The sequence below is a fragment of the Conger conger genome, chromosome 16 (genome assembly GCF_963514075.1).
Source record: "Conger conger chromosome 16, fConCon1.1, whole genome shotgun sequence".
Lineage (NCBI taxonomy): Eukaryota > Metazoa > Chordata > Actinopteri > Anguilliformes > Congridae > Conger > Conger conger.
In genome coordinates this window covers 23292778-23319834 of record NC_083775.1, presented here as the reverse complement: position 1 = coordinate 23319834, position 27057 = coordinate 23292778, and the positions used below count along the sequence as shown (strand labels likewise).

Here is a 27057-nt window from a genome sequence, read left to right as displayed (position 1 = left end):
CTCTGAACCCCAATGCAACCTCAACAAATTAAAACTGCTCTATTATGTGCAAACAATCCATGCAACCAGAAACACCTGAGCATCATTTAATTCCTGTCAGTCATAGGTTAACTTAATTTTACACACACAACTGGGGGACTCAACACAGAAACACCCGTTTCTAAAAAATGGTAAAACATACAGGCATATGAAAATAACATGAAATAAGAGCCGATTCTTCCTTCCCATTCATCTTTCGCCTTAAGTACAGTATATAGCAACAATAACAAATTCCACTCAACCGTTAACATACTTAAAGAGTTATGTATGTAATTTACGCACAGTTACATAGTTTGCACTGACAGGCATATAAATCACATGCATACCATAGCAGAATGGACCCAATTATCTCAGGATGGGACTTGGGCCTGGTACCTGGGGGCCAAGGAGTTCTTGGGATTGAATTAAGGTTACCGCTGTGCATTTATTATCTCACTCGTCATTCAGTCTTATTATTGTTTGGGGAACCACGCGTGTCAGACGTCACTGCTTCAAAACCATAAGGGCAAGTCGCATAGTGGGCGTAGGGGCGGCCTGTTGCGTAGTGGTGAAGGTACATGCCTGGGACCCGCAAGGTCAACGGTTCGATTCCCAGTGTAGCCACAATAAGATCCGCACAGCCGTTGGGCCCTTGAGCAAGGCCCTTAACCCTGCATTGCTCCAGGGGAGGGTTGTCTCCTGCTTAGTCTAATCAACTGTACGTCGCTCAGAGCGTCTGCCAAATGCCAATAATCTAATCTAATCTAAGTCAACCTGTGGCCTGATAGCAGGAGCCTGAATATCAGGAGGGGTAGAGAGGGGCACCCAGATGAGGTCACCAGTGGGAAGCACTGGTCAGGGAGTGGGGTGACTGTCAACGCATATAACAAAAATGTATGGCTTTGTTCTATGTATGGGAACTTGCATACTGCGTTTCAGCCAAATGCTGGCTGTGAAGGTAGATATATCAGGATGTTTTTCTTCCTGATACTGGAGGTATCAGGAGTTCTCTTGATCTTCCCTTGAGATGCTCTCCCTGTGTGCACATTGGTGAAGAAATAGTCACTTATCGGACCTGCTGTCTGTCTGAGTTCTGGAGTTTGGTTCTTCTGGAGTCTGTTCCTGGGGTGTAGGTCAGCACCTCAATCTTAGTACGCCAAGCAGTTTGGTGTAAATATACACGTGTCATATTTATTCAATTAAGCAAGTGTCCACACGATACGTTGTGCGGTGTTAGGCTCTCAAAACAAAAGCGCTCAATTAACCGAAGATATTAATCAACCACAAAAACAGACACCCAACACCCCAAGTTTTGCTGCTTTTATGAACACTGCTTGAAATGAGAGCGGGTAGACCATGACATGGCACTGGTTCACAGCATCAGAGTATGAGCGTACCTGGAAGAGGAGATGGAGGTGGGGCTAGCCATCACTCTGGGCGGTGCTGGAGGAGGCTCAGAGGCAGAAGGAGGGTCCACAATGCAGATCGGGCAGTCCCTGGAGCTGAGGGGCTGTGTATGAATTTAACAAATGATGATTTGCCGAGCTGAAGGTAAGCACAGAGTGAAGCGATATGTTATAAATGCTCAGAGGCACTTGCACTTGATTTTGAACATACATCTTGTTGTGTACGGACTCCTTTTCTGCAGAATAAAAAATATGGATCGTCCACGGTTTCTGCCTCGTACCTTTCTCCACTCTCGGAATCTAACATTTTTGGCATCATTAGCATCAGTGGCCATGGTTGTGAAACTTTTGCTGAATGACTACATTCCTCATTCGAGGAATTTGTGCAGAATTGACAAAAATCATCATTCCACTGTCAAGATAAAAAAAAGGCCAAGTGTGAAGCCTTGGGCATCAATCAAGCATTCCATTGCCCCTATCACCCACAATCATCAGATAGGCCTACACATCATGAGGGTAGCAACTCACCTTCCACCAACAAAAAACACAAAACAAACCAAGAAACAAAACACAACACACCAATGAACAACCCAACACAACATTAGCCAACAGTAAAACACCAACAAACAGCGCATCAACTCACAATTAGCAACACATCACCCAAAAAAAGAACAGCACACATCATCCAACAATGAACGCAAAACACATCAACCTACACAACACAATACACATCGACAACCAACACACACCAAGCAAGAAAACAAGACAAAAGAGCAAAAAAAACAAAACAACCAAGAAAACAAAACAAAAAAGTCACAAACCTGGCTCTGTTCAGCTGGGGTGGCTGGTGCAGGCACTTTCAGCTTCCTCATGCAGGCCAACGCCACTTGCTCCCGCCTTTTTATTTTCTTAACGTCTGCCTGGCAAAAGCGATACCAACCAAAGGAGAACAAAATTACAGACGTACACTTAAATGGTAAATGCCTGCATTTATATGGAGCCTTTATCCAGAGCGCTGTACAATTAATCCTTCTCATTCACCCATCCACAAACACACTCACACACCAACAGCGATTGGCTGCCATGCGAGGCCCCAACCAGCTCGCCAGAAGCATTTGGGGGTTAGGTGTCTTGCTCAGGGACACTTCCACACACACAGGGATCGAACCGGCAACCCTCCAGAAGACAGCTCTTACCCTTAGTGAGCCAATGTCACTGCAGTTAAATCACTCACACAATTTTCATTCAGTTTGTGTCCAATTGAATCTTCAAGGCCGTTTCATCATTGCAACTTTGTCTGTCTATTCAGGAGAGTGCATAGAAACAAAGCAGGTGCTGTCAGGCAACCCTTCCCCCCACAGGCAGACCGCAGGAGCAGACACGACGAGTAGAACCCCTCCCTCCCTGGGCCACACCACAGAACATTACCCTCTGCCCTGTTTGTTGTTGCCAATTAGATTTTGGTTCCTGCTGTGTCCACCTCCTTGGTGTAGACTGACTGTCTTTTGGGATACTTGAGACTCAAACAGAATACTTGAGTAAAAACAGCAAACAACCATTGGCCGTGAGCTGGTCAGGCATAGTCCACCAGCGAATAGATGTGGACAATGGGAATGAGGTATGTGATGGTTATTGAGGTAAAAATATTAGTAATGCTAGTGCATATCTTGCAGTGACAACCACAAACCCAGCCAGTGTCCCAGCACACCATTAAAGCAATCACGCATGTGTTGGACCCAAGTGCAGTTTGGGCGAGAAGTCTCTAGGTTTCTCTTCCACACTCCGCCCTCCCCTCTCCAGCAGCATTCAAAGCGCTCCATATTATTTCTCAGGACAGAAGGCACGCAGAATATCAAGAAAAACACTGACTTGCAGTCTGATGAGAACAGCTTCATATTTAGAGACGGTGTCGGTTCTCTGGATCCTCTTAATGAGCTCATCCATCTTGTGTTCGGACCGCTGCACCGTGGCCAGTATCTCTTGCTTTATCAGCTGCTGAATCTGAAAATGAACATTCAATAAAACAAATTCTACTCATACACAAGTTACAGTATCTATTAATGATTGAACACATTCGCTTGAAAATGTCTGGAAAGTGCAGTTTCTCCCATTATTTATTCACCTCCGGTTTAGAAAACGTTTTGACCGGATGAGGGAGATGCAGGCCTGCGTCTGGGGCGTTTGATGGCTTGCGTGGCGAGATTTCATTTGAATCATAGATTTTTCTCTTCTTCATGACTTCTGGTGTAAGAAGAAAAAGGAAAACAAATCAATGAACACACTCCCTTGCCCTCTCAGTGAGCAGTATCAAATGGGCGGAACTTTCTGGCAGCCTACACAGATCATCCGGTCGTCCTTGACATTAGATCAATAGATCAAACGCTTGCCCGCTCCAAAATGATTAGAAGTGTTCCCAGGTGACAATTCAAGGAGCACTCAGGTTCGCCAAACAACTCGCACAACATCAAAGGACCAACCTGTTCACCGGACAGCAATATGAGCACAACACCATGTCTTGTCAGGCAGATGACTTGTACCGATATGGGTCTATGGCAGGGAGTTTCTGAAAGGATAAAACTGGACAGTTGAAATCTACACTACACTTAGATGCAGTTCCGTGGAAACCAACACGGTGCGACTTGGTTTTATCATATGGAATATGTAGATGGAGATTATGACTGCCCAGCTTTAACAATTATTTGTCAACAAATATGACCTCGGTTGTTGGAAGCAGAAGTAAAAATGAGTACAATTACAATACATTCTTTATTCAATGTAGGCTGACTACTTATAACAGTGATTTAATTGATAATTGTCATTCTTAATAATAATAACTAATTGAAATAAAATTCAAATAAAATAAAATTGTATAAGTGAGGGGTTCTAGCACACAATACCGCTTGTGTTAAGTATTCAGAGTGCTGAACATCTTAACAGGGATATTGCTTGTTGGAACCACTGGATTCAGAACATAAACTTATTACACTTAATCCTCGCTTCCCCAACAACATCTACAGTAAATAAAAAGGTTATTATATTTTATATATTGTTATTTGCTTGCTTTGTTATTTATTTAGCTGAATACAGCAATTTAAACAAACTGAAAAATAGAAAGATGCTATAAGACGTGCATTGAAAGTAGGGCATACATGGTTCCTCAAATTCAGTGTGCGAAAATTAGGTTCTGTCTTGTTTTGCCGCCATACTTAAAATAGAACACAGGAAAAATGGATGAAGGTGGCCAGAATTGGCATCTGTGCAAATGGGGTTAAACCACCATATGCTTTATAATGGACAAAAATCATTTTACCAACTTCTGGAGATGATAGTTTTTTTGGACCCCTAGAGATTTATTGTATTACAATAAAAAATTGGAATACAAATCAGCTGTTTTGACTCATGAAACTAGAGATCTTGAACCCATGATGATATGATGATCGTCATAGGGTTCAAGATCTCTAGTTTCATGAGTCAAAACAGCTGATTTGTATTACAATTTTTTTTTATTTCATGATTTACAGCAATGCAGTTTCATTTTGGATACATTAAGGGTTAGGCTTAGCTTCATAGATCTTTATAAGGTCTGCATATCATCCTCAGATTTTTCACACTGGTCGAAGAATTTATGATCAAGGAAATGTATAGTTTTACCCGTTTTGCATTTGCACAACTCATTGCAAACTAAAGGAGAACAAAATAGTGTTGTGCATTTTCAGCTAGATTTGTTGTATTAATAGTTAGCCAGCGCAATCGTAAACTCTGCGGGACAGGGCTGTAATCCCCACCCCCTTGGTTCATTGTCCAGGGGTGCCCACTCTTATCTGAGTGGGGTTGTTATTTTAGCTAGGCCATAATTGAAGATGATTGCATGATAACCTAACTTAGTTAGCCAATTAATTGAATCAGGCCCACACCGGCCCTTTTCTGTCACCATTGGCAGTCCAATTCAAACACTAAAACGCACTCACCACGAGGTCGAAAACAGTAACGTTAGCTTTTGCCATTTGCCGTTTTTGGCAAATCTATAAGTTAGCTACTGGGGCAGCAACTGATTATTTTCCTTTTGAGCAAACTACCTACAACGGGTAAATTCCTTTTTTACTTTACTTTTGAGCTAACTAGCTAGGTAGCTACAACCAGCCAATTAATTTGGAACATTTTAAAAAGGCAACTTGCAAAAAAAATCTAACTGTCAAAGAATAAACCAAGGCAATAGTGTTACAGGTGAATTACAATCTGACAATGGACCTGTGAATTAGAGCAAGCTATAGCTATATTTATGAGTAATATCAAAATTAGTTGATACGATGTCCTTGTTGAGGCGTTTCAAACGTCGATAATGGCTCAGTTGTGGTCAATCGTAGTAGTTTTCGTGTTTCACGAACATATGTATAAATAAACGTTTGCTGATAAAGTAACATTACCACCTCAAAGAGGATTATTTTTTTATTTGAATAAACACGCAGTGAGCTCCAATATGTCTTTGGAATACATTTTTCTTCATTTGGCTCTGTGGGCTCCACATTTTTGTTTATTTGCAAAAGCAGGTGCTGTCAGGCACTTGCTGCTTTTTTTGAGGGTTACAAATGAATCGTCATCCAATGAGCTTGGCTGTATATATTTTCTAAAAACTGGGCCAGATGGACTGGCTGTTCCCTCCACACTTGTTGAAAACTTCTTCAGAAAGCAAACGCAAATAAAACAGAGTCTGATGCAATTGGGTTTATTGTATATGACTCATAAGTGACATACAAGAACCCGGGCCAGTCTGTGCAGAGCAATATATATGAACAGTTTCTCAAGCAGTCCCCAAACTCTTCCTCTCCAAGTTAATCCTCCTTTTATCCGTTTCTCTAGCTCCTCCTGTTGGGAAGCTTAAAACCAACTTACTTACATCAACTTCTCTGTACTTTTCCAATACACCATCACAAAGTCTTCTGCGGAAAGCAGTCACAGATACAATCTTCAGAAAGCAGGTGTGGATGTTTCTGATCTGTACGACTGTTTTTTCTTTGTTTTTTTTTTTTGGTGAGAATTTGTTCGGTGATCAACTGTCTTCCTTGGCCAATCAGGTCCTTTGCGATTACTATATCTCTCTTTTTTTCTTAATGATGTTCCAAATGATTGATTTTGGCAAGTCCAAGGTTTGGCCTCTGCCTTCCGCTCTTTGCTGGTCTGGGCTGACCAAGAATCTCCACAGTAGGGTCAATACATCTACCTTCGTTATCTGACTCCATTTAAGATATAATTTAGAAATTTTGGTTTGAAACATGCGCAAACCTCGGGAGTGATTACACTCGACTCTTACCTGTGCCACCATTACTCAATATATGCTCCTGGGATTAGCATTATTGCTCAGTTCGGCGGAGAACTCAGAGGCTGAGGGTCTAGCCAACACAATACATGCAAAACACTGCCCTGATAGTTGCGAGCCCAGGTTGGAGTGCATTTACAGGGCTCCTTAGAGTTGACTTGACAGGAACCGGCGTAGAAACGCCCATGGGTTCCCTTCGCACCAAATTACAAGAGCCATACTCCACCAACCCTTTGTATGGGCTGAACTTGACGGCCTCTCAGCTTAGAACTACCACGAATGTACCAAGCCGCTGATCAGTCGGTCTTTAGTCACTATTTCCCCCTGAGTATTCAGTTGTAATTTAGGCTGAAAAGGTGTCGAGGACCCGGCCCTAGGCCCCCCTGATGAGAGATTGACGGGGGATGGGTTAGGAAGGAATGCATTGTTAACCCCTCGCACACGCCATCGAGGCGGTAGTAAGAACGCCCGTAAGAAGAAAAATATGTGGTTCAGAGATAATGAGCAGCCATACTTGTCAGTAGAGGAGTCTGAAGTCGGGGGACTTAGATTTAGGGTTTTAAGGAGCAAGGTTAAAGTTCTGACTGAGAATACCCCAACCCTACAAGGGAGGGGCACAATGCCTGGCTAAAGCAAAAAAACAAGGAAAACGGAAGGGATGTCAATACCGAAAGAAGATTAAGAGGCTTCAAGGGCCTTTCTGATTATAGCACAAATAATTTATCGGATAGATTCAAAGGACTAACAGTGGAGGAGTTAAATGATGATTTACACTCAGCTATTGGCTGGATGTCCTTTGTAGATCCCTTAAGGCGCCGCGGAGAGGGGCACCTGAAGAGTGTGTTGAGATGGTGGAGGGCACTAACTTCTGGCTTGTATGAAGTCAAAGTTTGGAGAGAGTCCAAGGAGAGATTATGACAGGGAGACAAATACCAGTGATGAATAGGTTCCTTAAAAAAATACAAAAAAGCTAGTGTTTTTCCACTCGTATATTAAGATGGTGGAAATTCCCAACCGGAGGGACACATGAGATAAAGTATTGGGGAAATTTATTTTGAGGTATGAGAAAATGACAGTGGGAAAAACAGAAGTGATGAATATGGTCACTAAAAAACAAGTTGCATAAGAGATAAATGTCTTCCCGCTTGAAATATTGGGGACATTTCTTATCAAAAAGGTACACTTTTGTATGCAAAAAAGATATACAAGGAATAAGCTTTTAGACCTTAGGATAGCATCTTAGAATTTTGCTTCAGAAGATATCTATGAGTTGTTGAAGAGAGAGCAACGTAAGACAGCTGTAGTCAAGCTGGAGTGGCGCGCTCCCTCTGCGCGCCACTCCAGGATATGGATATGGAGAGAGGAGTGACGTACGCGGTGCAGACTCAGCCCAAGAGTTGTGGCAGCGGGACTGATGTCGAAGAGGTGTTCTTGCGCATCCCTCATCATACAATTTATTAAACTCCATTTGGTATGAAATGTATCTCATCCGATTCCTTGTATTTACCGGATCACATCCATACCAAACAGATTACCATTTTATTATGTTGCGGTTATCATGAAACTTCCCTCCTGATTATCCATTTTACATGCACTCCCTGTTACCATTACATAAGACTTAATGCAATAATACAAGGATCACATGGACAATGTTTTCAAGGTTTTACCGGGTCTATTTACAATCTCAATAGCAGTTTTGAATATTTAATCTAGGAGAGTGTGTAATGACAGCAGTGCCCAAATGAGGGCACTGCGGGAGTGTCTGGAGCCTTAGCCATAGGAGGTGCCCTGGTGGTGGGTCACAGGCTCCTTCTCTTCCCATGACTCTCAACTAAAACACAGCCACAGTCCATCTTCCCCTTATCTCCCCAAAGGTAGTCTAAACAGTTTGACACATAAACCCCAGCTCTCAGGCTCCTCACAAATGGCAGCCCTTCCTGACCTTAACCACTATGCTACAGGGAGTCTTCATGATAACTGCATTATGCTGCAAATATGTATTTGTACCTCTCATGGTAATATACCTTTTGGATAAACCTGATTCGGGTGAATGAAAGGAAAGGAGACAAAACCCCAGATTGCTTGGTTTCTTCTCCTTATCTCCAAAAACTAGGCCTTAGTTCTTGACCCTAAAAACGGGTCACCCATCAGTAATTTACAGCTAAAACAAATGGCTCCTACAGAGACAGCTTTTGCCCAGTTTCCCCTCGACTACTGGGTGGTTATGATATCAAAGGTAGACTGTTACAAAAACTAGACCATTACACCAGTCGCACTGAACCAATCAGAATAACACCAAACATTACTATATTCTGACCTGGGATTATCATGAAACATCTTTATGCCATCTCCAGTCTCCTAGTTCTGGATGTGATGCTTTGACTTATGGTAGAACCTATGCACTTGTAAATCGCTTTGGATTAAAAGCGTCTGCCAAATGCGTCTGACAAAAATGTAAAAAAAATGTCCAGTACTCTTGTGCTCTAACCCTGAAGGAATGTAAGAGAAGGGGGGCCCCCAAGGGGCCCAGGAAGGCTCCTCCAGGAATCCTTCTCGAGCTCTCCCCCACAGGTATGTGTGCCAAAAGGTGGGGGCTAACAATGTATGCTCCGGGAGGGGGAAGTCAGCAAGCTGACCAGCGCATGAGACCAAATGTTAATTATTACTGGCTTACACTTGACTTTCATGAGTGCAACCATGTATAAAAAATACTGATTTCTACATGGTGAAACCAAAATGAATAATAATCCCCTTTAATAAAAGCTGAGCTCTTTAACCGCGTGAATTGTTTGATAACAAATTTTAAATTGTGGAGTACAGAGCCAAATCAAGAACATACGTCTTTGTCCCATGGTGTATGCTATCGAGTTATATCTAGAACTATATCTTATTTTTAAACTGCATTGCCTTGAATGTAAAAGTAAAATGGATCAATAGGTCTATTCAGTTTAATGGTTATCACATTTTATTTTACAGATTCTGTAAAATGATGTATCCTGTGCTGTTGAACAGTGTTTGCCATTTCCCATCCCATAAAGCCTGGGTGAGTAACAGAGCCAGGGCCCATCCTAAACTACTACAGGCCTTGAGCTAAACTATTTTACTTATCTACCAAATGAGGAGATTGCCCTGGGTACTGAGACACACATGGTTGCACAGCCTCTCTGGGAGAGTATAGGATCAGTGTAAAGAATGCTTTTAAGTAAGCCTGTGGTGTCAACTGTCAGCAGGCATACTCTTTCTGCAGAAATAAAGACCCTTAAAATTGGATCAAGTGCAAAGTGTTTTCCTGACTGAATTGCTGCTCTATTACAAGAAAAGGGTGGATTGTTTTTAACTCAACATTGTAAATGTTGCGTGCGTATATTAGACTGGCGAAAGTTGTCCTTAGTCAGTAAGTGCATCATTCTGACCAGGTGTTTAGTATCGCTGCGGGTTTTCCTCTTGACGCGGTAACGTTTTTTTTAAATTGCTCATTTGAACAGCAAGGGTTAGGGCTTGAGCCAGGTTGTTTGTCTATTACCTGTTAATCACTTCTACTGGTTGCATACCTGTAGAGTGATTGAACATTTGTCTTAAGTAACTTAAATAGCTGTGGAATTTATCAGTAGATTAGCTTTGATTTGGTATTGCTTGTGAGCAATTGTAGGCCATTTAAATAGGCGTGTCAGAGCGACGCTAGCGTCGCTCCGTCCCAGATTGAGATGTTATGTTTCACCCCATCCCAGTCTGCTCTCTCCCTCGAAGACCCCCCCTGCGACGTGGGCCTCCACGGCGTCGGAACCCCTCGAACCTCAGCTACCCCCGGCTGACCCCTTGTGAGGACTTTGCTGTCACAGGGGGACTATGGAACTGCCAGTCTGCTTCTCGGAAGGCTGACTTCATCCCTGCGTATGCCTCCCTCCAGTCCCTACAATTCCTTGCCCTTACAGAAACCTGGATCACACCTGACAACACCCCCACTCCCGCTGCCCTCTCACCCTCCGTCTCCTTCTCGTACACTCCCCGGCCTTCCGGCCGTGGTGGTGGTACTGGTCTTTTAATTTCCCCCTCGTGGAAATTCTCTGTTCTCCCCCTCTCTGACCTGTCCATATCCACTTTTGAATTCCATTCTGTTGCAGTATCCTACCCTACTAACCTTTTCATTACAGTTATCTACTGCCCTCCAGGGCCCCTGGGAAACTTCCTTGATGAGCTAGACACCCTTCTCAGCTCCTTCCCTGAGGATGGCACCCCACTGATTCTCCTTGGAGACTTCAACATCCACCTAGAAGCCTCCCAGTCTGCTGCCTTCCTACCGCTAATCCACTCCTTCGGCCTCTCCCTGCAACACTCTCCTCCAACCCACAAGGCGGGCAATGTCCTAGACCTTGTCTTTGTAAGGAACTGCTCATGCTCCAATTTCACGGTTACCCCTCTGCATACATCTGATCACCACTTCATCTCATTCTCCCTCCCTCTTCCTCCCCATCCTCCTCCCCCTCCTCCCACCCACACTTCCTCAGCCCGCCGTAACCTCCGCTCCCTCTCACCCTCTTCCTTTGCCAGCACCGTCACCGCCTCACTCCCCCCTCTCGAATCCTTCTCCAAACTCCCCGCTGACTCTGCATCTGCCACCCTCCTTTCATCTCTCTCCTCCGCCTTTGACTCTCTCTGTCCCCCTGTCTCAAAGCCACCTCGCACATCCCCTCCCAGTCCTTGGATATCTGACACCCTCCGTACCTCCAGGGCCAGCCTCCGCGCAGCGGAGAGGAAGTGGGGGAAATCCAGAAACGCTTCCGACCTCATGACTTACCAGTCTCTCCTGACGGCATTCTCTTCCGATGTCACTGCCGCCAAAGCAAAATACTATCAAACGCAAATTCAGAACTCTGCTTCTAACCCCCGGAAACTTTTCTCCATTTTCTCCTCTCTCCTCAACGCACCGCCTCCTCCTCCTCAGTCCTCCTTCGCTGCTGATGACTTTGCTGATTTCTTCGATGAGAAGGTCGCAGTCATCCGCAGATCCTTTACAACCGCCGCCCCCCTCACTGTGCCCTTCCCCCCCTCTAGGCCCATCCCTTCCTTTTCCACTTTCTCCCCCCTTACAGACTCTGATGTTTCTCAACTCCTGCTCTGCCACCGCCCTACAACCTGTGCCCTTGACCCTATCCCCTCTTCTCTTCTCCAAACTATCACACCTGACATTCTCCCATTTGTCACCTCCCTTGTCAACTCCTCCCTGTCTTCCGGCTGTTTTCCGGCATCCTCCAAGAGGGCCCACATCACTCCGCTGCTAAAAAAGCCTACCCTGGATCCCTCCATCATCCAGAACTACCGCCCGGTATCTCTTCTTCCTTTCCTTTCTAAAACTATAGAACGAGCCGCTTCTACTCAACTTCCTTCCTTCTTTTCTAACAAAAACCTGCTAGACCCCCATCAGTCTGGCTTCAGATCGGGCCACTCGACAGAGACTGCGCTCCTCTCCGTCAGTGAGTCACTTCATGCCGCACGAGCAGCCTCCCTCTCCTCTGTCCTCATTCTTCTAGATCTCTCTTTTGCTGCCTTCGACACTGTGGATCACTCCATCCTCCTGTCTGCCCTGTCAGCAACGGGCATCTGTGGCACAGCCCTGGACTGGATTGAGTCCTACCTCTCTGGTCGCTCCTTCCAGGTTGCCTGGGCTGGTTCGGTATCGACACCTCGGCCCCTCGCCACAGGAGTTCCCCAGGGCCCACTTCTTTTTTCTCTCTACACTCGCTCCCTTGGCCCTGTGATCACTGCACATGGGCTATCCTACCACTGCTATGCGGACGATACCCAACTCTTCGTCTCGTTCCCGCCGTCTGATACGCAGGTTTCAGCCCGTATCTCTGCTTGCCTGAGGGACATCCAGAGCTGGATGGACAACCACCATCTAAAGCTCAACCCAGGTAAAACTGAAATGATATTCAGCCCTGCTAATACCTCTTCCCATCTGGATCTCTCCATTTCCCTCGGGGATACCACACTCACGCCGTCACCCAGTGCAAGGAACCTCGGCGTGGTGATGGACAGCAGACTGTCCCTTTCCGAGAACATTGCGGCGGTGACCCGGACTTGCAGGTTCTTCCTATACAACATACAGAGAATCCGCCCCTTTCTCACCCCCTACTCGACCCAGCTCCTGGTCCAAGCGATGGTTCTGTCCCGCCTGGACTACTGCAATTCCCTCTTGGCTGGCCTCCCAGCGTCCGCCATCAGACCCCTCCAACTCATCCAGAATGCAGCAGCTCGTCTGGTCTTCAACCTTCCCAAATACTCACATGTCACCCCCCTGCTTACTTCCCTCCACTGGCTGCCTGTCATGGCTCGCATCAAATTCAAAACATTGGTGCTAGCCTTCCAAGCAGTTAAAGGGTCTTCCCCAGCTTATCTGCAAAAAATCATCAGACCCTACACCCCTGCCAGACCTCTTCGTTCAGCCTCCACAGGCCGCTTGGCACCTCCCCCTCTCAGAACCTCCACCTCACGACTACTGTCTGTTCTGGCTCCACGGTGGTGGAACGAACTCCCCGTTGAGGTCAGAACTATAGAATCTCTCCCCACCTTCAAGCGCAAGCTGAAGACACACCTCTTCAAACAGCACCTCTCCCCATCCCTCCCTACCTCCCTGTGAACCTTAATTGTTGTCTCTGTGACTTGTGTATCGGTATTTTAGTTGGCTAGGTAAGCAGTGTTTGGATAGTTAACTTTGGTGACTTTTGCTCTGTTTGTTTGTTTGTTCAAAAAAAAAAAATGGCCCTTGTCCTTATCTTTGTTGTACAGGTAGCAGTTGAAATTGTACTTACCTCTAGGGTCTTTCAGCGAACTTATCCCTGGTTATGGGTATGCACTTTGTTGTACGTCGCTCTGGATAAGAGCGTCTGCCAAATGCCAATAATGTAATGTAATGTAATGTAATGTAAATAATAGAAGAGGAAAACAGAAGAAATTGCTTTTAAAAAGGAAATATGAAAGAGAATGTGAAACGTACTGAAAACTGGGTGCCAATTTTGCCGTTTATCCTTTGGGGAAATACAATTATTACTTCTTTAAAACACTTTGTGGAACTGAGCATAAAATATTGCTTGGTAACCGCTTCATACAGCCTTTTCTGCTCACCTTTATCAAGGGTGCCGTTAATTTTGGAGGCTGTATATTTTATTGTGTGTCTCATATCGGCCGATAACGCTACAGGTCACGTATATGTGAGATCCGCCAGCCAGGTTCACAGACATCTGCCCACTGTTCTTTTTCTCTGACTGAATGCATTTTTGCATTTGAGGAAGATGTTGTATAAGACTTATGGTTCATCGCTGGTCATATGAATCACAGGTTGCTTTGTGACATGACAACTGTATGAAGAAGGTGCTGGAAGCTTTTGGGGGGGTCTCTGGAATTTGAGCATGAATTACAAGTGTAAGGTGAGGAGGGGAACTTACTTACTGTTATGATAAAAGTTTTATTTTCATTTCAACTTTTCCTTTATGACACATTTGACCAAATAACTACCTTTGCTGCATATGGGCAAATAAGGGAGCCCTGATCTAGACATTTGTATGTGTACAAATAAATATATAGGCTAAATAAAATGGTGTTCACAGGTGCGTTTTTGCTTCCCAAAGAAAGACTGAAGAGCGGATTTTACTTTACCTAAAGCAGGTGCTGGGGTAGACTCTAGAGCTTGCGTGAAAGCAGGCCGGTCATCTAAAACACGGACGTCACGTCTCTTCTCCACTGGCAAAGTATTCTCGTCCAGATTCCTCTTTTTCTGCAAACTTAAAATAAGCAAATGTTACATAACAAACTCAGTTGATTTATGTATTTTCTCTCAGAATTGACTGCTATCCCTGATTTTATTTTTCTTCTCCAAATTTGGGAGATCATACTTGGCTAGTCTAACAGGTACAACATTATCTGTCAATTTGGCAGGATACTGAGAACGTATGTGCTGTCTTCCAAATCAGCTTATTTTCACCTGCAGTCTACCATAGGTGAGTACACAGTATGTGCCTGTTTGTCCACTTGACTGAGGGGAGGACAATCTTGCCATTGAAAGTCTTCCTTTTGCAGTTGATGCTACATGCTAGTTATGCGCACCCTGTGGAATTGCGGGCCTGATACAGTCTGCTTCTGGATCATGACTGTATGACTCATCCACACACTGGAACCGTATACCACATCCTACTAGACAGGATCTGTACATGCACAAATGCTCTGCATATCCTACCAGTGTCTTAACAAGCACCCTGCAACCCAGTTGGTGGCAGTTTAGGACTATGACTATGCCAAAACAAATTATGACTAAAAACAGAAGTAACGAGCCTACATATTGTATATTACAAATGCCTACCTGAGAAGACGCGTGTGTGATTTTTGGGTCTGATCCGTGTACGCAAATACAGAGGGTACAAAATCCGGGCTTGCCGAATCCACAGATGCTTTTCCTATGGGGGAAAGAAGGTAATTGGAAAAATGACCAGTGCTTTCATGGTTTGCTTACTCAATGAACAGTGCATCTTTTCTTCCACTCACAACCATCAGCTTTGAAAATGCTTGTGCTGCAGTCTACGGGGCGACATGGCTCAGGCAGTAAGAGCAGTCGTCTGGCAGTCGGAGGGTTGCCGGTTCGATCCCCCGCCCGGGCTGTGTCGAAGTGTCCCTGAGCAAGACACCTAACCCCCAAATGCTCCTGACGAGCTGGTCGGCGCCTTGCATGGCAGCCAATCACCATTGGTGTGTGAGTGTGTGTATGAATGGGTGAATGAGAAGCATCAATTGTACAGCGCTTTGGATAAAGGTGCTCTATAAATTCCAACCATTTACCCTTACAACCTGAAATGGTTGACACATAGGTGTGGTCCATAGTATAGCGTTCGTGAGAAATGTGCACAGGATGAAGAGTCTCCAGCATATACACCATTCCAGCATCCTCTTTAATAAACGCCTTTTTGGCTTCATTTATTGTTTATATAGCATAATAAGCATAATGTGAATATGAGACTATTTTTCACAGCATGCATAGCTAAACACAATGGGGTTCAAGAGGGTTCCTGTTTGCGGAGATTGTTGGTTTTCGGGAGAGAGAGAGAGAGAGAGAGAGACCTAGTAGAGATTTTGAATATTGTTTGACAGATTATTTGGTTTTTACTTAATTTGCATTCATTTTTGGAAAGAGTTGGGTTTACGGATGAATGGACTTTGAAAGTATGGAGTGCGAGGCAGAGGGGGGTAAAAAGAAAAGGAAAAAGGGAGTGGAATCTGAAGATCACGATGAAGAGAGATGTGTTTTAGGAACGATGGTTGACGGAGCTGGGGGGGAGGCAAATGGCGTTTTTAGGGATGGCCACGAAATCGGGAAATGAGTCAAAACCGGAGATTGGGGAAGTGAAGGCAGTGAGGATATCAGGGTGAGATTGTAATTGAGGAATGTAAGAATAAAAGACAGAGAATCCAATTAAGAATTAGATTTAAAACAAAAGTGAGATGCTTCTGTAAGGGTAATTTTCTTAATTGACAATGTGTGTGTTAACATAGAGACAATCACATGATTACAAATAAGATTTTATAATCTCTTTGTGTTCTTTTTTACAAATTAGAGCACTTGCTGAATAAAGTGCTTAGGAAATATTCTATAATACAGATGGATTTAGACTAAGAATCTTCCTCTGTCTCTCTCAAGCAGACAAACAGCCTGCGAGATTAATGTCTCTGCTTTTCCTAGAAGGGGGTTGATTGCACATTCTGATCTTATGGCAAGGTTGGAGTTTATCTGGTGGCTAAATATTGGTAATCTCGTTGTTTTTGTTAAGAATCCGCCATTGTGGAAAAATAAGAGACTGTATATAAGTCTAACTATGTGTGTTTCAAATCAGAGAGCCGGTAAGCCCTCTCACTTTCTATATCTATTTGCAAATAAATAAGAAAATTATAAGTGGGTTCCGCTCTCAGAAGAAGCCGAGCACTTCCTGGAGGTGGTGGGTGTTTGCGGGGCGAGGCGGTTGAAATGTTATAGGGACAGTAAAGAAGAAGAAAGTGAATCGGTGTTGTTCGAATTCGTTGGGGAGCAACCGGAGACGGTTTTGTTTGATTATATTAGCTATAGGGTGAGAGCATATGAGAGAGAACCACTAAGGTGTTACTGGTGTCAGGAATACAGATGTAGCTGCAGTACGGGTGTTCAGAAGGGGAGTGCAGGTAGTCTAAAGAGCAGGCTGTGTGTTTTCACTGTGGCGTAAATCATTGTGAGAGAAGGGAAATGGAATGTGAAGTTGAAATGAGAAGAGTTAAGACTGAAATGTCACATGCGGAGGCAACAAGGAGAGAGGGGGAAGATAAGAGAACAGGGAGGAATTTCTGTTGTGAAGGGGGACGAGATACAGGGGATTTTTGGTGGGAGTCAAACATTAGGGAAATAGAGCTGGTTAAGAAGGGGTTTAGGAAAGGGAGTTTGTTTTGTTTACGGTTTTTTATTTTTTATGTGTTATACATACTCATCGAGCATTTTATTAGGTATTTATTAGACATCTACAACTGTAGCCTACCCACTTAAGAGTCATGATGTGTGTTCAGAGATGCTCTTCTGCAAACCACTGTTGTAATGTGTGATTATTTGCATTACTGTCACCTTCCTGTCAGCTCTCCTCTGATGTCTCTCATTAACAAGGCGTTTCTGTCTGCAGCGGTTTTTTTCACTATTCTTTGCAAACTCTAGAGACTAATGTGCATGAAAATCCCAGGAGAAAAGCAGTTTCTGAGATACTCAAACCACCCTGTCTGCTACCAACAATCATCATTATAAAAAAGGGAAAAAAAGGAAAAAACGGTTCCTAATAAAGTGCTCGGTGAGTGTATGTATAAACGTATATTAAAATAAATTGTGAAAACGTAAAATATTCAGTAGGTGGCGGTAATGCACAAAAACCGCCATTAAACAACACTAAACGAAGACTCTTCATGTGTACAAGCTTAAAGGGTCCCGGACGTTTATTTGGAGTAGAAGGATATAAGATATTGGTTATAATAGCATACATCGTATGGTATGAATGTTATAACCGATAGGATAATTAGATTTTAAAAATTAATTACAAGCCTAGCTGTGTCGCCTAGTCTATAGCCTACAAGTAGGACAGAAATTAATGAATACTAGCATGTAGCCTATGTTTGCTAACTGAAGTTTGCAAGAAGCTGGCAAATGTCACTTATTTATGACCTGCTGCTTAATTCAAATTATATAGCCAGACAGTATACTTTCATTTCTTACCTGATTTGAAATGTGTACTGCAGATACGGGCATTTTTAATAAGGTCCTCGGTCCAGTCCACATGTTTAATAGCTTGTAGCCAGAGCTGCCGGCGAAGTTTTTGAAAGGGATGAGATCCAATTGGTATCCGGTAAAAATGTAAATTTGTCTTTGGGTCGGGTCTGTTTTGACAACCGACTACGCAGCAAGTTTGCATAATTGTGGCAAATCGTTTAAAATGATGCACTAATAGTCACTGTGACTTTAATGTAGTCCGCCACACGCGCTCGGAGTTCCCAAGGCTCTATTTTTGATTCAATCTCATTTACTATGCATGACGTCGCAGTGAATCCATCTACGCGTTGGTCAGTTACTTCAGGGGTACCACCTACCACCACCCCTCGTGTTAAAACCCCCCAAAAATTCCTTTTTTTTTCTTCCCCCAGGAAGAGGAGTGAGAGTTGAGAATACAGATAATTATTTGGCTTATCACACCCCTTAGTTAGGGAACACGTTCGCATTTCTACATTTCGGAGATAATCCAGTGTAATAATGAGATTTTATTATTTAATTTTTTCCAAATTAATTCTCAGAAAACGTATAATTTCTGAATACATAGACAACAAGGTGAGCGATTTATCCAAGGGATTTATCGCAACTAGTTTAAAAGCAATCTTATGTTAATGTTGCGCGAAATTTTCAATCACCTACAAACGAAATATATTGGAATTCAGTTATGCTGGGTTTTTGAACTATCTTGCTATCGTAAACAACAGCTTACATGTTTTCTCTCAAGTACGTGGTTAGTTTTTTTCAACAACAGTTGTGACTGTTTTCATTTTAAATAGACGACAGTACCACCTAGTGGCGAGGGTTCCAGAAATTTGGCTGCTTCTCAGTTTGGTTTAACTGCTTCAGTGTGAGAACACATTACACACCGGTGCGGCCTGTAGCGTAGTGGTTAAGGTACATGACTGGGTTCGATCGGTGGTTCGATCCCCGGTGTAGTCACAATAAGATCCGTACAGCTGTTTAGCCCTTGAGCAAGGCCTTCTCCTTCTCCTAATCAACTCTACGTTGCTCTGGATAAGAGCGTTTGCCAAATGCCACTAATATAATGTAAACACCGTTCCCAATGGGAAAGCTACGACACCTATGTATCAGCCATTCAAATGTGGCTTAGGCTCCTGAACTGTTATTTATTTTGTGGGTGGACACTTTTATTCAGAAAGAACACAGAGTGCTTTTCATTCTGATCAGTCTCAGTAATGCATTGATACCGCAGCAATCTTTAATGGTTCACGTCTGTCCCTAATTGTATACTGGCTTGCTTTTCCAAAAGGTGCAATACACTAGCAAACCTGGTTTATTTCTAATGAAAGCCGGTACCTGTTCTAATAGTAGCTCATGTGCACTGGCGGTTTTAGCCATCACAGCAAAATGTCCAGTTTTAATTCAACTCTCAACAGAGTAGCCCACTGTAGATATGGTCCAATAGGGACCATATGTAGATTATGAACTCTGGAAGATTTGACCTTGTAGCCTACACTAGGTACCTTTTGGAAGTGTTGTGGGCCTAACTCAACTAAACACTGCTGAATAAAGGTGCTTACTTGACAACCCCTGTGAAATACCCTTATTAGCACCCTGTTGGTTGGTGTAATGTAAAAATGGTTGATCATTGCTTGGTTATTTGGTTGCTATCCACCACCAAGGAAATTAACATTATATCCTGCCTAATGCAAAACATTATTATTGTTGTGATTGTAGTTGTCATCATCGTCATCTCCTGCAACCAAATAACACAAGAGGCTTTAGTGTACTTCACTGTCTAGCTCAAACTAAGAGAATGACTCCCCCAAAGCAACGTTATTTCCTTACTTTTACCTCAAAGTACACTGATACAGGGTTGTCCCAGCACAGTTGCAGTCTGCCCGTTGCCTGTTCTTGCTCCAGTATGAGCTGTATTTCATAATGTTCATATGGAGATATAAATGTCTCATGTCTACTGTGGGTGATGTCGCCAACAAAGTTTTTGCGATATATCGACATGTTAGAACCACCCACAGTTAACCAGCCATAACATTGAGGGCAAAAATACAGTGCGACATATTGCAACTGCACCGAGCCTAACTGACGTGGATATTTTGAGAATGGAGCAAAATATATATTTTTTCTTTATTTAAAATAATAATACAAATTTAATATGCTACATTGTAGTGCCATGCTAGGGAAAGGCTTTTGTTACTTGCTTTGGTAAGCCTGATCGCCTGGCAATGAAACTGACAGAATGCAGTCGCCAGGTTGTTAATCATCCGCAGCATTTTTGTTCCACTTCTGCATGCGTCTGCCGTAGACCTACGGCTGACCGTTGTTGGAGTCCAAGTAGTGCAGTAGGACGGAAGCAGGGAATCAAGTTGCCAGCTTTTAGGCTATTTATAGAATTAATAGCCATACCCGGAAGTCATTGGGACCTCGTCGATGAGATTCGATCATACGCCAGGACCACTATGAAAGAACGCCAAATGTCCAATCTATAAAAACGCACAAATTTATGCGCAGCAGAGCATAACGAAAAAATATCCACCGGTATTCATTTTCCCCTATTTGTCTCAGGAACACGCGGACTCGGTTGGGGCTTTGCTATTTAACTGCTCTCTTGTGTAGTGTGCTGGATTCAGTTTTTGAACAAACACGTAAGCCGTGGTTCCAATAGCTGCTCACTCGCGTGATTCTGGTTCAGCGCGCATTGGCGGTGCTGTTGGTGCAGTGCCCTAGCCCACGGTGGAGCCTGTAGTGTTTTTAGCAGCGCGAGAACACGTGCCCCCCTTCACGCTCAGGACGTCTTGTAGCCCAAATATGTCTGCCTTTAAGTTATATCTGTCTCTAACAAAATAATGCGGGAACAGGATTGGCCCTCCCCCGCCCCCGCCTATTTTTTAAATACCAGCTACTGCCTACCTCAGATTTGATCCTTCAGTCTTTGTGTATTCCATTTGTGGGCTGAATCGAGTTATGATTTCTTAAATCAAACGTACTGAAATATCATACACTCAATAGGTTGTGTGTGTGAAAGAGAGTGAGCGCGCGCGTGAGAGAGAGAGGCTAATCAAAGCTAAGCTGCGAACGATTTACTGGATCCATGGCCTCAATATGTTATATAGTAAATTGAGATCAACAGATGACACACTCAGACCAGTTGTAATCATATTGGATGTTACTCTTTCTCAGCTGTCATAATGTACAGCAACAGTTGTGTATAATTGGTTAATAATGTAGAAAAATCATTCTCATAAATTGCTTTATGATTGCTAATAAAGACCATGGGATGTTACACGTCTAATGTGCAGTAGCTTGTGATTTAGTGGCGCTGCATTCACATGTCTCATAATGTTGTTAGCCGAGTCTGGCACTGTTGCTGATGCAATTCAGGTGCATGCACTTAAGCTGCTCAGGATATGAATATTTGCTAAATTAATGTAATGTCACGTTACGTGATAACTTTGTGGCTACTGGTTTTTCAATTGATAATGGCAAAGTCTCCAAAATCCACAGCAGGATTGGAGTTGGAGTTCACAGCTTTCCACAAAGACATAAACTACCTCACTGTTTCATTACATCATTTGATTCATTAAAGCAAATTATCAGCTGAAGGCATGGAAAAAATGGATGGATCATAGCTGAACCATAGTCAAGATCTGAAGCCACAATGTTAGGGTTTTCCTGCTCATTTTCCAGGCAGTATCATTTTTTGGGCTCACGCATGCAGATTGCTGCCTTGGTTAATTGGTTTCCAGGTGCAGTCTAATTACAAACCAATTATCTGTTATTGGCTATTTAGGACTCATTGTCCCTCTGCTCTGTGTTACATTGTGTTTCAGACACTGAGCCAGGTAGAGGTAGCCTTCAAGGCTGGTTTTTCCATTAGAAAATTCAAGGTGTGTTACCCTGTATTGAGGTAACCACATCAGGTTTTCTTTATTTTCTTTAATCTATTAAGTCAAAATAGACTCTTGTACCAGGGTTTCGGTACTATTTTAGTTGATGTTTCACCAGGGAGTTTTCTGTCCTGTTTTCCATTTTCCCCTTTCTCCTCTAGTGGTTCCCCTACATCACAGGTGTCAAAATCCAGTCCTGGAGGGCCGTAGTGTCTGCTGGTTTTTGGGGTGTTCTGGGTTCATTCAAGTCATTGAATGGTTAAAGTATCCACACGTCTTGTTCTCAAGGCCTTAATTGGCCTTAATTGGCAGCTGATTGAAAGGAAACCACAAAAACCCACAGACACTGCGGCCCCCTGGGGGTTCAGTTTGACACCCCTGCCCTACATTATATTGGGGAGAACCCGAGACTATATTGGTGGTTATCGCATGTTTTGGTGGTAACTTGATTCCCTTTTTCGGTCGTGTCTGGTCCTCAGTCCCCGCTCCCTCACACAGGGTAACAAGCAACAGTTCCTATTATTGTTAATACCAATTCCAAATGTAAGCAATTAGCTAAGTTGTGTTTACTTATTAGCACCTGTGAAACTGCTAGTCTGTGTATAGGTCAAATATACTAGGGACATTATTGGAATTTCAAAGCAGAAATAAAATGCACGGTGGGCTACAGAATTACTGGCACCCTTAATAAAAATTGAGAAAAAAGCTGCATATAATAATGAACATGGATAATGATCCAAATTTTATGTTCAAACATACAGGAGAACTATATACTTCTATTTCAATACATTAACTGTCATGTTTCAATGTTCTTTAGTAGTAATTCTTTTTCTGAAAACCACAGGTGCCAAAATTATTCGAACCCCTAGCAATTATTGTAGAAAATCTAACAAAGTGAAATTGGCAATACAATTTCACTTTAATTTAGTTCATCTTAGGAACTGTATTGTCATTCCATCAGCATAGGAAGAGCCAAAGAACTGTCAATTCAGAAGACACAAATGGGAGCTGACCATCAAGTAGGGTAATGGGTAATACATAAATGTTAAACATACCACTTAGCTTTGTAAGGGCAATAATAAAAAGGTGTAAAATGTATGCAATGGTTACAAACTTGCCAGGAAGAGGATGCAAGTGCATATGATCTCTACGAACAGTGAAGAAAATGGTGAGGGAGGCCACAAGTAACCCAAGGATCACAGTTTAAGATTTGCAGCGATTGGTTGTGTCTTTGAGTCACCAAATCTAAAACACACAACATAAAATGGCCCCTCCATACAAGCAACCTCTTTGGAAGGGAACAAACAAAACCAAGTTTGGCAAACAGAATTATGACTGGAAGAGAGTGGACAGATGAGAACAAAAATGAATGTTTTGCCCATAAACACCATCGACATGTTTGGTGGCAAAATGGAATGCAAAAAAGGAGAAGCACCTCATACCTACTGTCAAATATAGGTCATTGATGTTTTAGATATGGTTTGCTGCCAGTGGTCCAGGGGCATTATTGAAGAATGATGAATTCAACACTAGGAAAAGTCTTGGTCATAGGTAGATTGTCCAGAAGGACAGGACGGGAGTATCACAAGGATATTAAGTTCTGCATGGAGGAATTCTCAAAAATCCCTCAAATTTGTTCCCTAACCTTATCAGAGAGTATTGAAAAGGCTCATGGCTGTCATCTTGCCTGGGGTGTTTGCACAAAGTGTTAAACCAGGGGTGCCAATAACCTTGGAACCTGTTTTTTGGTGAACTACATTTTTCTTTGGTTGATTCCATTGAATCATTAATAAAGCACACTACAGAAAAAATAACGCCTGTCAAAACAGTATTCTTTTTTTAATGGAGTGGATTGGAAGTTTTAGAGGGAATAGAGTGGATTGGATGCTTTATTTCTATCAAATAGGAATCTTTTCAAGAAATTCACAATTCACATGGGTGAGTTAATTTTTTTTTTATTGGTTGGTTTTGTTCAGCCTCACAGCAAGGAGGCTGTGTCTGCGTGGGTTTCCTCCGGGTACACCGGTTTCCTCCCACAGTCCAAAGACATGCAGGTTAGGCTGATTGGAGAGTCTAAATTGCCCATAGGTATGAGTGTGTGAGTGAATGGTGTGTGTGCCCTGTGATGGGTCCAGGGTGTGTTCCTGCCTTTCGCCCAATGTATGCTGGGATAGGCTCCAGCCCCCCTGCGACCCTGTTCAGGATAAGCGGGTTAAGATAATGGATGGATGGATGGGTTTGTTCAGCCGTTAGACCCAGTAAGGAGCCACAGAAACTAAGGACTGTAGTTGAACAAGCGGAATAGTTGGCGAGTAGTTCAATACAGTATTATGGAGGAAACAGTGAATTAAGTATTAGGCTACGAATGTACAAAGCAGTACTTCAACACGCTTTGTAAAAAACACTGTTATTGTAAGATTCCTTGGATGCTGTGCTGGGAAAAATAAAGACCCGCCCGCCAATGATACGTATACGGGGAAGTTCACGCATACAGTCCAAACCTGAGTAACAAATGAGTGCGAATACATACTGAGTGCGAATACATACTCCCTGTCTTCGCGTTCATCGGCAAGGCTGATTATCCATTATCGGGGGAAATCGCCAGTCGAACCAATGAAAAAATGTCGGTCCAAAACATGCCTGTTTCTTTGCATCAAAAAGGACTAGATGCGACAGGAGCATTGACTGGCAAACTTCTATTACTCTGGACACTAAGCGTCTATTGCCAGGCGGGAAACCGCGGACACGTCCGCACGGAAATCTCATTTATCGTGCAGTAACATTTTAAGCACGTGGAAAATTACGCAAAACGCGGCAAAATCTTGTTGGAACAACTGACAGCAGTACGGCGGGATAACTGCACATTTACGCGTTGTAAAACTTTGCATCTTATGTCTACTTGCACCGCAGACGGACCATAGGGACACTTAAAACGCGTGGTATTTCGTGAGTTGCGACGCAATGTCCCCAACAAACACCATCGGTGTGTGCAGACTGTCAAGTTCATTGAACCTGTCGTTTCATAATGTGTTTCTTTTTACTTCTTTTTAAAGTAAGGTCTGCCACCATGTGCAGTTCTTAAAGACACATATTAGGTCAAGCGTGTCGCATAACCCAGTGTTTGACGCTTTCTTTGATCTGTTCCCTCGGGACGGTTTAGCATATCCCTATACTAGTTTATGTTGATAGGGCTTAGCGGCTTGGCCTCCGATTGTCTTCTGTACAATCATTTTTAAAAGAGTGGTAGGATTCTGCTATGCATACATTTTACGTGTTTTCCTTTGCATGCACATATTTGTGTAAAACACGAGGATGACCTGTTTATCCCATTAAAGTAAACCTGAACCAGACTACACACGAATTCGTCGATTGGTGTTTCAATAAACACCGTATTGCGTTTTTATTAGCCTGAGCGTGGTGCTGAAAGGACAGCGACACAAAAAGCACGAATCAGCAGACGCGTTTCATTTTGACTACAAGCTCACAGTCTTTCACATCTTATTTTTCGTTTAATTCATTTATAGGATATATCGTCGGTTTACGTATATGCAATGAAATACGTAAAATGTTGTCTAAACGGATTCGCCATAGCCTACCAAAGAAATGCAAGCAATAAAACCAATGCAAACGGTAGGCTATCAGGCAAACCGTCTTAGTTGTGACATTGTTGGATATGCCATTCTTTCAGTTAATATCAGTAATTAATTATCAGTAATTTCTTGAATATTGTTTTTACATAGGCTATCTATAATCTACAAATGTATTATATTTGTAGATTATAGATGAAATAGGATTAAATTAGTAGAAATTAGATTTTAAAAAACAAAAACATTTGGTTAAAAATCCTCGACCCGCATAGATACTCATATGTCGACAGATTAATGAATAGTAGCCTATCTTGCAGGAATCTTGCAGCTGTCGTCAAAACTGAGTCTTTTTGTTCAGTTTCGTTCCTAGTTTCTCCCAGTAATTATCACATGGATGATGCTCTCCGGTTGGATAAGCGCTCTCCGTTTCCTTTCGGGACCCGCGTTTTTATTTCACGGAGATGACTCTGCGTGCCTTTTATTGAACTGAATGGTGGAGTTGGGAGCCGCAGATACTGCTTTGGTGGAGACATGTGGAATTTCAAATGAGAGTACGTCACTGAGAGGCTACCCCTGCATGAAGTAATCCAGGTTACTGGCAGACAAAACCGAAGAATTGCGCTGCAAGACGCGCGCCTACAAAACAATGCTAACATACGTGAGATAATGTCTCGTAGTTTCATATACCACATTATAATCTTGAAAACGATCATTTTGGTGGAATTATGTATCACCTAGTGCTGAGAGGTTTTCTGAAAAAACATGTGTAGAGGCGACGTTTTGGCAATGTCATCCTTTATCATCAGGAAAAAACTCTGAAATAGCCTACGCTGAAATACGATGGTTGTCCTTAAGTTCACATGCCGGAGCTGAAGTTTTACTGCATTGCATTGCCCGTGGTCTTTTCTTCGCTCTGAAGCAGAGTGTAATTCTCCTGTTCACCTTAAGGACGTGTTCCTGCCCGAGCCCCTCAGTTCCCAAAGAGCTGCGAGGAATGCGGAGCGCAGCGCGAGCTCTGTTGCTCCGTCCAGCAGTCCTACCGCAGAATTACACATTTCACACGTCTGGCGGATTCAATTAACATTCTGGCTGTCGAGTCCTCGCTAGTGTTGGGAAACTCGATGATCAGGGCCAAGGAATGACCGTGGAAAGCCCAAGACGATGAAGACGGTTGGATTTATGTGATTCTGTGTTTTTTGGGGGCTAAGTTAGGGGCTTTTTCCGGTGGAAATTATTATCCATATTCACAACAGGGCTGTTTAAGGGAAGACCCCCGTTACAATGTCTTCTCAGACTACTATCGTGGAGCAATGTGGAAGAGAGATGCTGTAAGTATATGCAATCATTTATCATTTGATTGTAGTTTATCTTTCGTTCTGTTTCACCCCAAGCGAGTGGCGACATTCCACGCGCATAGCTCGCCAAAGTGCGATTATACTGCAAATGCAGATTTTCCCCGTTCTGTTGTAATTATTCGCACCGCGAGGTTGGTGCAACTTGTTTCCTGGTCTTTGGCGGTGGAATTTCAATTTGTTATTGCGAATAATGGAAC

At 43.1% G+C, this 27057-nt stretch overlaps 1 protein-coding gene across 8 annotated transcripts in view; it reads right to left on the bottom strand.

Annotated features, from left to right (window-relative positions):
* The window catches only part of atf7ip2 (activating transcription factor 7 interacting protein 2), a 33028-nt gene extending 11980 nt beyond the window's left edge, over positions 1–21048 (bottom strand). For 3 of the 8 annotated variants that reach the window (XM_061225107.1, XM_061225108.1, XM_061225110.1), the window contains exons 1-7: positions 18002–18332; positions 15092–15185; positions 14392–14516; positions 3547–3665; positions 3294–3425; positions 2246–2344; positions 1416–1528 (exon numbers count right to left, since the gene is read on the bottom strand). In XM_061225107.1, coding sequence (XP_061081091.1) covers positions 1416–1528; positions 2246–2344; positions 3294–3425; positions 3547–3665; positions 14392–14516; positions 15092–15185; positions 18002–18197 — 878 coding nt within the window. In that variant the 5' untranslated portion in view covers positions 18198–18332. Of the gene's footprint in view, positions 1–1415; positions 1564–2245; positions 2345–3293; positions 3426–3546; positions 3666–3901; positions 3988–14391; positions 14517–15091; positions 15186–18001; positions 18333–20941 lie in introns of those variants that run through there. The other 5 variants (XM_061225113.1, XM_061225112.1, XM_061225109.1 and 2 more) reach the window with 5 other exon arrangements.
* Positions 21049–27057: the final 6009 nt, after the last annotated feature.